Below are 13,166 nucleotides of genomic sequence, written 5' to 3' on the forward strand. Positions count from 1 at the left end.
ATTAAGTCTGGAGGTCAGGGTATCATCCTTACTGTAGGTCTCAATCTTCCTAGGGAAAAAGTTGTGTTTTATCAGGGAGTGATTCTCAGATATGTTAAGTCATGTACTATAAAAAAAAAATATATCTTGAAGCATCCAAAGCATATGTTAACTCATTCATACCACAATAAGGCACATCACAATATCGAATTTCAATCAACTAAAATGCACAGTGACGCTATTGAAAGATTTGGCACAATTACACAATTATCTAGCTAATGATTCAATTGGACCTAATCGAACCGATGTACAACATTTGAATGTATAATTCTCTGCATTTGATGTCTGTACTGTTCAATGTTCATTATAATCAGAAATCTGCGTTTGGTTTTGTCCTCGTTTCGTCCTTGATTCCTCCTTGCGCCAGATGAGTCAGCATGAGATGCACAATAGGATGCAAAAAACGAAAGATTGAAAGAAGTCTTGCAGAGCAAATGTAAATGATTTTTAAAAAAACATTTATTTATCCATGATGTCTTTTCCCCAAGAGATCTCCAACAAGTCTTTGAAATAGTGGTTGACTATCACAGCTTTACAGACAGTAATGATTTTTTGGGGTGTGTCGCAGTGCATATAAAAGCCAAACTACAACAGCAGCAACCTAGATAACAGCAATCCTCTGTGACACAGTAATGGGGTCTTGTCTACCATCCTTGAACAATAATGTCATAACAATTTCAGCCATGACTAAATGATTTCAGACCCATGCACTTCAGAGATACAGTAGATCATTGAAATGGTCAAATGCAATGGCAGTGCATTTACTTTTATTTCCCGAATCTACCCAGTTTTATTGCTTCACCGGGCTGTTTGCTGATGGTTTACAGGCTGTGTCTGGTGAATTCCCTACTTAGGGTTGGCTACATTCAGATGATCCTGCTATGCTATCGCTGTTAACATAATTATGCTAATTGGGGTTTGTAAAGTTGACAGGTCCTGGGGAGGAGTTTAGATTTAGCTTTTTAGAAAGATCAGGAAGGGTAATGATTTTTAGCACTTATCATAACATATCTGAATTCTCAACCTGTCCGTTTCTCTTTGACAACTAAACCATGGTTTTCCACTGGCGTGTGACTACATTGAATATCATTGTTCTGCTATTGAATTAAATCAAAAGCCAGAGTCTGTCAAGGAGAACATTAATACATTAATACAGTTGTTATTTCTTACTGTATTTGCATACTGTTTGTTGTTACTTTTTATTAGTCAGTAGCTTAATTTCTCAGAGTCAAAAATACCCCAAGGACGTGTTTGTCTGACACGATGAGGAATTTCCTGAACGTGAGGGAGGGGTGAGCACTGTGAATGTATTCACTTGCCTCAGGAATCTCAGAATGTACGTGGGGAACTTTCTGACCATGCTTTTACACTCCTATTCTTTGTGGAACAACTCTTCCAGAAAAGAGAGTTGCCTGGAAGACATCTATCTCATGAGCAATTGTCTTTGACATTCAATGAATATATTCAACAGACCACTATACATTGTGGCGTATATTTCTCCATCTCCCATATTCTATGATAAGATTCCTGTCGTTACTGTTTCCAAACAAACTTTGAGAGTTGTTAAAGACATGTTCCCGGAACTTTGAGCATTTTTTAAACCTTCTGCTTTGGGCTGGATGCGTCAATGTGGAGTTCACACATGCATAATCTATGAGTAGAAGTACTGTTTTACCTCAATTAGCCACAAAATCCCTAATTTGAAAGTGGCTGTTTTCTTGAAGCTGTGCCACAACATTTTCCCTACATTTGCCCCCCCAAGTGGGCCAGCCCCCCTAGCAATTTGAGTTCTTACCAATGAACTTGAGCCCCTCGCATTTGAGTGACAGTTAGCAAGAGGCCTGCCCAGCATTATCCAATGAGGTTGCAGGGCAGGCTCAACGGCTCAGTGGACACAGCAGAGAGAGGACAGAGAGAGAAAGAGAGAGAGAGAGCTTAACAACTTGGTGCACATATCTGCACATGTGACGTACTACACCATTTTCGGGGAACACTTTTGGCTCATGAGTGCTACTTTCAGAACTGCTGGCTAAAACCTATACAAGAGGACAAGAGAATCGATTTAAGCCTTGGAAATAAGCTGGGGGGATAGCCTACCCCCCATGTGAATTAAATAATTAATGTGTCTTACACAATATGTAGCAAAGCCAAGGTAATATCAATGCTTTGTTGACATAGAACATTTTGCTGTGCCTAGATACAATCAGTTCATCTCCCGTTTGTCAAATATCCACAATTGGTTATCACACCCCAAAGGGTCAGTAATGCAGTATTTGGTTAACCTGTCGCATTTTAGCTCACTATGAAGAAAATACCCTGTCACTGGAAGTGTAATGATGTCGGACTATGGAGAAAATACCCTGTCACTGGAAGTGTAATGATGTCGGACTACGGAGAAAATACCCTGTCACTGGAAGTGTAATGATGTCGGACTACGGAGAAAATACCCTGTCACTGGAAGTGTAATGATGTCGGACTACGGAGAAAATACCCTGTCACTGGAAGTGTAATGATGTCGGACTACGGAGAAAATACCCTGTCACTGGAAGTGTAATGATGTCGGACTATGGAGAAAATACCCTGTCACTGGAAGTGTAATGATGTCGGACTACGGAGAAAATACCCTGTCACTGGAAGTGTAATGATGTCGGACTATGGAGAAAATACCCTGTCACTGGAAGGGTAATGATGTTGGCTACAGTATGCTGTGTTAACACCACTGAACACTGTGCGCCAGTCAGTCTGAATGGAACCGTACATGTAACTCTGACATCTAACGGAGGTGGAAGTGTAGCTGCCATTGCAGCCATGATGATAATCCACTGTTGATCTACTCTGCTACTAAAGCTGCTCAAAAATCATTAAAGCACTGAAAGGTTCAAGCATGGTCTCCACACAACACAGCCAATATACCACCTCAGTCACACTACGGCTGTAAGAAGATTACTCCTGAGCTAGTCATAAAATCTACTGATAATCAATGTCAGGTTTGACCAAATCCATCGGTCACTGTCACCTCGTCCTGATTCAGTCGATTCCACATACAAGCACAGCCCCGTTGTTCAACACAGGCTCTGAAATGGAGAGTTCTCTCATAGAGAACCACTGGCATGGACAGTAGACAGTTAACTAATGGGGTTATTTTGGTAGGCTTTCCAACTGGCTGTTGAGTTGGTCAAGCAATGTAATGATGCAATAAACAGATAACATGGGGTAATATGAAGAAAGACATATGAAACAAATGCTGTTATTGCTGTTAAATGCTGTTAAACCAAGACAGTACATCCCTTTAACTGCCACTAAAACAATTGTAGGCTTTATCACCCGTTCAGGAGCAATCCAATCCATGTGAAATCTAGTATGACAGTCTGGCGAGACTGACTCCACTCCGTGTTTTCCCACCCTCTCTGATTTACTAACGCATCATAGGTGTCTCCCTCCTCTCCAGTTCTGAGCATTTTGACTTTCTACAGTAACGTATAACACCCAACGGCGCTTTCTCTGAGTGAAGTTGAGTGAACACGTTGAGAGCCCGCTCTCTGTTGGATCCATGTGGTTTTACCTGGACTCACAACAACATTCTGGTTTTTGCGTCAACGCAGGACCGTCAACCATCGTTGGCAAAATAAACAGATTTTGATTGAGAAAGATGTTATGATAGACAGTTGTAGAAAAGTGGTAACCATTAGACGTTGAGTTGTTAGTACCTACTACGTCCGGATGCACTGCAGTGGGAGTTCCTCTACAAACGGGAATCTGCAGAGGATTAAAGAAGGATTAATCACAGAAGTGCACGATGTTGGGAATACGGACCGTCCTATGGACTTTATCTGTGGCGCTGTCCGTTGTCACTGGAGCAGATTTTAAAGCACATAACTGCAGTGAGGTTAGACAAGCTTCTATCGCAAAAGGCTTCAGCTTTGAAAATGTTCCTCTGCAAGAAATGTCAGGTAAGAAGGGAATGTAAAAATGTCAGTGCTACCTGTCAATATAATGATGTATTGAACACAGTCGTAAAGTGGGTATAGTCATGGCATAATTAACCATATCAAGTGGATAAGAAGAACACATGTAATAGTGTATTATGCAAAACTGTAATGTTCTAATTTACATCACTGACTACTATAGTGCGTGAATGGACATTTTGATAACCGGCGCCTTGGCTTTAGGCTACAAAGCACATACATTTTTATTTCGGGATTATAGTTGTTTATTATGATAATGCACAGCCATATGAAAGTATTGTTGCTGTTGAATGAAGGGTATACTCGCCTGTCATCCACGAAGTTGTGGTTGATTTTGCCTAATGAAGAAAATGTATTTGCGATATAAAGGTAGCCAGAAAATAACTGAACACACCTTAGGCCTACTTTTACATTGCACAATATGTTTAATGGAACCTTTATTTAACTAGGCAGGTCAGTTAATTAAGAACTAATTCTTATTTACAGTGACAGCCTATACCGGCCAAACCCGGATGGCACTGGGCCAATTGTGTGCCGCCCCTATGGGACTCCCAGTCACGGCCGGTTGTGATACAGCCTGGATTCGAACTAGTGTCTCTAGTGACGCCTCAAGCACTCAGATGCAGTGCCTTAGACCGCTGCGCAACTCAGGAGCAATACAAACCCCTTAGAAATAAAACTGTAGCAACTTAAAACTCTCGATTAATTCCTTATCAAAGTAGTAGTAATGCAGATATGTCACAGTAGCCCAGTTTATAACGTTCCCATTCGTGATACTTTCGTTCATTGTTTCAAAGTTAATCCTAAATATATCCACTAGCCTACATTAAAATATAATACAAGTAGCCCTGGACATAATGTCATTTAATATTTGACTGAATAATGTCAAGTGTATCTAACACTCTGAATAATATGTCAATGGGAGCAGCAGAATAAACCTGCTGGCGTTAGATGTGCTGGTGTGTCCAGTAGAGGTCTCTGTCTTCTTTGTGCCTCTGTGTGGAAATAATACAGAATCGTCAGCCATGCATTCACCGAATTGAGTTCCGTCTTGTTAATAACGTGACAATGAAGCCGTCATGTAATGCTACCTCAAGGCATTGCAAACATCAGTGCAATTAAATTATCCAACCAATATCCATTCTCCTTCATATGTGCGTCAACCACAGAGTAATGCTGGCATGATGCTAGTAATGATGGTTATTGTTATATGTAATGTATAACATATACATAATGGTAGCCTGCTGGTCTTCAGATAATATTTATATGGACTTTCCTATTTCAGGCCATGGAGGCTTGCATTTTTCAGACCCACCCAAGTGAAACTGTGACTGGCTCAGTCAGAGCCTACATTTTTGCTTCAGTGTTCTGCTCCAGCATTCACAAGGGTAGATTAGCAAAAGGAGAGTTGTCACAAGGAACATTTGAATTATTTAGTTTAGGTAATGATGATCGATTGCATGCATGAAGTGAATCAAATAGTTGTTTCCTCCTTCCCTTCTCATATGAGTATAAACTTTGCCCGCCCAGACCATTCATTTCATGATGTCATGATCCCATAATTCCGTAGTTGGACAGAAATCTGGCACCGGTGAAGGTTGTGTATTTGATAACAAGCACACCTGTTCATAGACGGGCTTGGAGATCTACCTGATTTTAATCCCTCAGATGTCGGCACGCTCCTGTCGTTGACGTCTAATCTCCAAATGAATGAAAAGCTCAGTCTGTCATCTCTGAGTGATGCAGCTGTATGGAAGCACTGTGATCACATCCACATGGGTGTTGACCCCATTTGTCTTCAGGAATGGCAATGACTGATTTAATGCAATGTCAACACCTCAGCAAATTGATTGCTGAAAGCCTGAGAGAGTGCATATTTCAGATTTGTGCACTGTGCATATGGTCTGTTTAGCCGACACAATTGTGTACATATCCTTTATTTATTAATAATAGTGATGTAAACATCTCTGTGTCACTGCCACTGGTGCAAATGGTGTCTCATCTAATATCCTTGTAGAACCAGCATGCCAGTCAGACCATACAGAGCTGAGCATGCCCTTAGAAAAATGGTGTCTCATCTAATATCCTTGTACAACCGGCATGCCAGTCAGACCATACAGAGCTGAGCATGCCCTTAGAAAAATGGTGTCTCATCTAATATCCTTGTAGAACCAGCATGCCAGTCAGACCATACAGAGCTGAGCATGCCCTTAGAAAAATGGTGTCTCATCTAATATCCTTGTACAACCGGCATGCCAGTCAGACCATACAGAGCTGAGCATGCCCTTAGAAAAATGGTGTCTCATCTAATATCCTTGTAGAACCAGCATGCCAGTCAGACCATACAGAGCTGAGCATGCCCTTAGAAAAATGATGTCTCATCTAATATCCTTGTAGAACCAGCATGCCAGTCAGACCATACAGAGCTGAGCATGCCCTTAGAAAAATGGTGTCTCATCTAATATCCTTGTACAACCGGCATGCCAGTCAGACCATACAGAGCTGAGCATGCCCTTAGAAAAATGGTTTCTCATCTAATATCCTTGTAGAACCGGCATGCCAGTCAGACCATCCAGAGCTGAGCATGCCCTTAGAAAAATGGTTTCTCATCTAATATGCTTGTACAACCAGCATGCCAGTCAGACCATACAGAGCTGAGCATGCCCTTAGAAAAACGGTTTCTCATCTAATATCCTTGTAGAACCAGCATGCCAGTCAGACCATACAGAGCTGAGCATGCCCTTAGAAAAATGGTTTCCAAAATACTTCTCTGGCTGTCCCCATAGGAGAACTCCAGGCGTGATCCTTTTTGGTTTCAGGTAGAACCTTTTTGGGTTCCATGTAGAACCCTCTGTGGAAAGGGTTCTACCTGGAACCCAAAAGGGTTCTTCAAAGGGTTCTCCCACAGGGACAGCTGAAGAACCCTTTTAGGTTCTAGATAGCACCTTTTTTTTCTAAGAGTGTGTTATAGTTTTGATTCAATGGACAATTGAGATGAAGAAAAAAAACAAAGTCTCTATATTGTATAATCAGGTTGATATTTTCATTCGCTAGCCTATTGGTGTGAAGCCAATCCTTCAAATATGTAATGTGAATTATAACCGTGGTATAGAGCAGGAAGCTCTGTGTATCGTTTGTGATTTTACTTTGTGATCGAATCCTGTCCAAAGCTCTTCACTGCATAATCAGTTGAGTTGAGGTCTATTGCTTTTGGCCACGTCCCCAAGAGGAGGCCCGTCAACTTCTAGTTGTGGTCAAAGAGAGATGGGTTGATGTCTGACACCTCAGAGAGTGACGATATTGTACATCATCGATATAATTTGAAGGCACCGGAATTCCCCTCATATCCTTACAAAATCCCTTTGGCTTCATATTGTACATGGTTCTACTCTTTTTCAGTGGTGTCTGATATGCAAACATATGTGACTTTCATTCGGTATAGGCTAATTGAGCTCTGTTGACTGTCTTTAGTGCCCGAATATTGTGCTCCGCTTTTGGAGTGAATGAAAGATGTCCGTGGCACTGTCTCAACCCCGTTTCTTTGTATCGCACGTCTAGTTATAATTCATTCGGGGTTTAAATAGAGCTTCATTTGATTGTAATTCCTTCATTTAACCAGATGGTGTCTCTGCACAACTTCTTGTGAAAACATGAATATACAGGTTATTAGCATTAACAATGTCAAGGTAAACAAGATGTGAATGATAATTTAGGATTATTGAAAGTGATTAGGCTTGTTCAAAGCTACTTTCAAGAGAGTCTAATCCACAGTTAGCATGCTATTCCACTCCTATTGTTTCAGACCAGTGGTTCATATGGAATGGGTTTATGGGACTCAGTTGGAGCAGCCAGGTTTTGACCAGAGTGTGTGGTCAGAATCAGCCAGGTCATGTAGAATGTCAGCAGGGGTGTCAGCGTTATTGACAGAAGTGCTGCTATGTGTCAAAGCCTGCAGGCCCGGTTGGAACGGTAATACCGTGGGTCCTGGCCTGTGCATTTTCAATAGGCCCTGGTCCAAGTTGACAGGAAGTACAGTGGCGAAGGCTTAAAAACTAAGAGTGACTGGGAAAGTGGACCGGATGCACAGTGCACTTTATGTCCTTCGTCATTGGACTGTCAGCGCAGCTAAAATTGTCTGGTGCTCCTCCAGCTCTCCTCTACAGGTTATTGACTCTGTATTAAAAAAATAAATAAATCGGTCAGTGAGTTCAGTTATATACCTCCTTAATCCAAGCCCATCACTGCTCTGGTGAAAGACTAGCCCTGCACGCAGGCTTGTGACAGATCTGTCTCAGGTTCCATTCACTGACCCAATGAATTACCCAATGCCCGAGACGCGACGACAGGGGGACTTGGAAGATGAGTCAGACAGACTGCTAGACCCTTCCTGGTAGATGTGTGTTATTAGGAACACAGACACACACACACACGTCCAAACTGTGTCTGTGGAACTTCTCAAGCTGTCCCAGCTCCACCCTATCATTTCACGTCCTGCTCAGCCTTCCTGTTCCCAGCAGTGGAATGGGACAGAAATAACGGTGCTGATATTTGATGTGGTCCATGGCTGCATATACAAGCAGCCAAATGTTCTCTGCTGAGCCGTGTAATGTGTGGAATGGATTGAAAATAGCTAAATGGGAGAGCCAGGCCAGCAGAGAGAACAGCCAAGTGAATGTGCTGGTCTCTGGCATGATTCATCCGTATTACTATGCTGCATTATCAGATTATTATACCCCCCCCCACTAAACACAGTTGAGGTGATGGATCAAGGATCACATGTGATGGTGTGGTGGTGGTAACCCTCTGCATTTCAATGGCCAACTCATAAAAAGGATGGTGATGGAATTGTTCTTGATTGGACTGTTGGGATTGGCAGTGATTGAAAGTGTTGTAAATAGCAGTGCTGGCGGTAGGGGTGTTGGGGTTATAGTCTGTAGATTTAATCATGTATCGTCAGGAAAGCCAGGGACCCAAACAGTCTTTTTCTCCAAAGTGGATTTCTCAAACGCCTCTTCTATCTCCATGCCAATAATCATGCTCATGAATACTAAAATGGGCTGCATGACGGGGTTTCTCTCTTGGATCAGGAGGAATGACTCCGGTCTGTCTGCTGCTGTTTCATCCTCGCAGGGAGAATAACAGAATAACGGGGTAGTCGCTCAAAGCATATCAACAAGCTCCTGCAGCGTAGACGCTGGTGCCAGTATCTTTTGTCAAGAAATTAAGCTGTCAAGGGGACACTGTTTTCTCCTCCACTTTTGTCTTTAGTTCTTTTATATTGGATACAAATGTGTAATTGAGCATTTCAATTAAATTCAATTTAAGGGCTTCATTGGCATGGGAAACGTAAGTTTACATTGCCAAAGCAAGTGAAAATGGATAATTCAATGCAAAATGTACAGTAAACAGTAAGAGCATTTCTCAATCTATTTTTCATTGTTCATTCTAGGGTTCTTGTTGATATTTTTAATTTATTTAACTAGGCAAGTCAGTTAAGAACAAATTCTTATTCACAATGACGGCCTAGGAACAGTGGGTTAACTGCCTTGTTCAGGGGCAGAACGACAGATTTTTACCTTGTCAGCTCGGGGATTCGATCTAAGCAACCTTTCGGTTACTGGCCCAACACTCTAACCACCAGGCTGTATAGCTCACTGTTTGTTCACACTTGCTACTGTTTTGAGCGTATTCCCAACAGTACAATTTTAGATACGGTATAGTGTCATTGTACTTCACACTATAAAGGAGATATCTTTAGATACGGAGCTTGGAAGATGAAAGGCTCATTTCTGTACCATTACACCCCCGTAGTTGATTTTTAGCACAAGTTTCGAGTATCTTTCCTAAGCATCTTTTCTTTGTTTAAGGCTCTCTGCACACTTGTTGATTTTATATTAGTCTTTATAAGGAATACACGCCATAATAGATCCCTTAATAGTCATTGGTTATGTCTCTCCATTTATATAAAACAATAATATAATTGTCCTTGTCCCTGTTTGAACTTGAAGGTCTCGACCAATAGTGTGAGGGTTTACAAAATTATTTTAATTATTATTAAAGTTGGACTTGTCCACTTCAAATAGAACCGGAAGCTATGGAATCTGTCAGAGTTATCCACTTCAAATAGAACCGGAAGCTATGGAATCTGTCAGAGTTATCCACTTCAAATAGAACCGGAAGCTATGGAATCTGTCAGAGTTATCCACTTCAAATAGAACCGGAAGCTATGGAGAATAAGTTATTCAATTGCTTTGCCATGTTAATATAATCCGACATGAATATATGGTTTTGGTTGGGGATTTTGTTGAAGATTATTTGATTGGAGTGATATGAAACCTATGTGAATGAGCACTATTTTAGGAAATTGAAACTCATGTATAGTCACCTTAGCCCACAGCAGTGAAAATGTGTGTATCGTTTAGTCAACTCTTAACTTTTCATACAACTCTGATAGTACTGATCACTTACATACACCCCCGGTGAGTCAGTGGATCTTCTTGGATTAACAAAAACAACCTGGCCCGTGTCTACAGCAACAATGTTCAGTCATACATACGTTATATCTCCCTATTCCTCCTCAGCCTGTCAAAACAGTGAGCCATCAAAAAACAAAGCCCCTTTGAATACCTAGCCGCCACCGTTGGGATCTATCTTTAGCCCCATGTCTGTCACGTCAGTCCTGTTGACAACAGACTAGACATGTGTACCTGTAGGAGGGCCGTTTCACCGCTCCTGGGCAGGGGCCAACGAGGTTGTGTGTTGCGTAAGCGGCCATGGGGGAGGTTTTGAGCGCTCCTCTCAGTCCACTTGGCCACAGAGTGGAGGTATACCAGAAGAGTAACAGGGCACTAATGAAGACCAGAGCTGCGGTACAGTAGTAAGCTGTAAATGAGTAGTGAAAGGTAATGATCAGTACAGGCCTTAGGGCCTTCCTAGTGTCTAGTCTCAGCCACCAGCTGCTACCTGGCTGTATGTCCTTAGCCATGCTCCAGTTAGCAAGTTGATGCAGAAGAGTCACACTTCTAGGCCCGCTGCCCATGAATATCAAATGTCCTCAGCCGTGTTTCCATTCCTGCACCACTCCTTTTATTACATACTGTAGTCCCCAATAAATATCAAAGCCAGACATGGTTGTACGTATGCTGATTATGCATAGCTTGTCATTCCATACTGTAATGTACATGGTGTTTTGGGATCCTCTATAGGTTTACCATTCTTTATGAGCTCCTCTATAGGTTTACCATTCTTTATGGGATCCTCTATAGGTTTACCATTCTTTATGGGATCCTCTATAGGTTTACCATTCTTTATGGGATCCTCTATAGGTTTACCATTCTTTATGAGCTCCTCTATAGGTTTACTATTCTTTATGGGATCCTCTATAGGTTTACCATTCTTTATGGGATCCTCTATAGGTTTACCATTCTTTATGGGATCCTCTATAGGTTTACCATTCTTTATGGGATCCTCTATAGGTTTACCATTCTTTATGGGATCCTCTATAGGTTTACCATTCTTTATGGGATCCTCTATAGGTTTACCATTCTTTATGGGATCCTCTATAGGTTTACCATTCTTTATGGGATCCTCTATAGGTTTACCATTCTTTATGGGATCCTCTATAGGTTTACCATTCTTTATGAGCTCCTCTATAGGTTTACCATTCTTTATGAGCTCCTCTATAGGTTTACCATTCTTTATGGGATCCTCTATAGGTTTACCATTCTTTATGGGATCCTCTATAGGTTTACCATTCTTTATGGGATCCTCTATAGGTTTACCATTCTTTATGGGATCCTCTATAGGTTTACCATTCTTTATGAGCTCCTCTATAGGTTTACCATTCTTTATGGGATCCTCTATAGGTTTACCATTCTTTATGAGCTCCTCTATAGGTTTACCATTCTTTATGAGCTCCTCTATAGGTTTACCATTCTTTATGGGATCCTCTATAGGTTTACCATTCTTTATGGGATCCTCTATAGGTTTACCATTCTTTATGGGATCCTCTATAGGTTTACCATTTCTAGTGTATGCCATCTAGTTGTGTGTATCATTGTTGAAGGTAGCTATTCTGGTATCATCATAGACATTCTTATCCAATGAGGTGCTATCCCAGTCAGATTTATGGTATTGGTTCCAGATCCAACATTTAATCATCTTTATTTTACTCTTATTATTATCTATCTCATATCCACCTCAAATACCTTGTACCCCTGCACATTGATATGGTACTGGTACTCCCTGTATATAGCAGCACATTGACCTGGTACTGGTACTCCCTGTATATAGCAGCACATTGATCTGGTACTCCCTGTATATAGCTACAGATTGATATGGTACTGGTACTCCTTGTATATAGCAGCACATTGATCTGGTACTGGTACTCCCTGTATATAGCAGCACATTGACCTGGTACTGGTACTCCCTGTATATAGCTCCACATTGATATGGTACTGGTACTCCCTGTATATAGCAGCATATTGATCTGGTACTGGTATTTCCTGTATATAGCAGCACATTGATCTGGTACTGGTACTCCCTGTATATAGCAGCACATTGATCTGGTACTGGTACTCCCTGTATATAGCTCCACATTGATATGGTACTGGTACTCCCTGTATATAGCAGCATATTGATCTGGTACTGGTATTTCCTGTATATAGCAGCACATGGACCTGGTGCTGGTACTCCCTGTATATAGCAGCACATTGATCTGGTACTGGTACTCCCTGTATATAGCTCCACATTGATCTGGTACTGGTACTCCCTGTATATAGCTCCACATTGATCTGGTACTGGTACTCCCTGTATATAGCTCCACATTGATCTGGTACTGGTACTCCCTGTATATAGCTCCACATTGATCTGGTACTGGTACTCCCTGTATATAGCAGCACATTGACCTGGTACTCCCTGTATATAGCAGCACATTGACCTGGTACTGGTACTCCCTGTATATAGCTCCAGATTGATATGGTACTGGTACTCCCTGTATATAGCTCCACATTGATCTGGTACTGGTACTCCCTGTATATAGCTGCACATTGACCTGGTACTCCCTGTATATAGCAGCACATTGACCTGGTACTGCCTGTATATAGCTCCACATTGATCTGGTACTCCCTGTATATAGCAGTATATTGATCTGGTACTCCCTGT

The 13,166-nt window shown here is 41.5% G+C and overlaps 1 protein-coding gene across 1 annotated transcript in view; it reads left to right on the top strand.

Moving 5' to 3' along the window:
- The first annotated feature begins 3,515 nt into the window (after positions 1 to 3,515).
- LOC115130623 (glypican-6-like) overlaps positions 3,516 to 13,166 on the top strand; it is a 179,575-nt gene continuing 169,924 nt past the window's right edge. The window contains exon 1 of the mRNA XM_065019249.1: positions 3,516 to 3,989. Coding sequence (XP_064875321.1) covers positions 3,836 to 3,989 — 154 coding nt within the window. The 5' untranslated portion in view covers positions 3,516 to 3,835. The remainder of the gene's footprint in view (positions 3,990 to 13,166) is intronic.

Source organism: Oncorhynchus nerka, linkage group LG1 (genome assembly GCF_034236695.1).
Source record: "Oncorhynchus nerka isolate Pitt River linkage group LG1, Oner_Uvic_2.0, whole genome shotgun sequence".
Taxonomy (NCBI): domain Eukaryota; kingdom Metazoa; phylum Chordata; class Actinopteri; order Salmoniformes; family Salmonidae; genus Oncorhynchus; species Oncorhynchus nerka.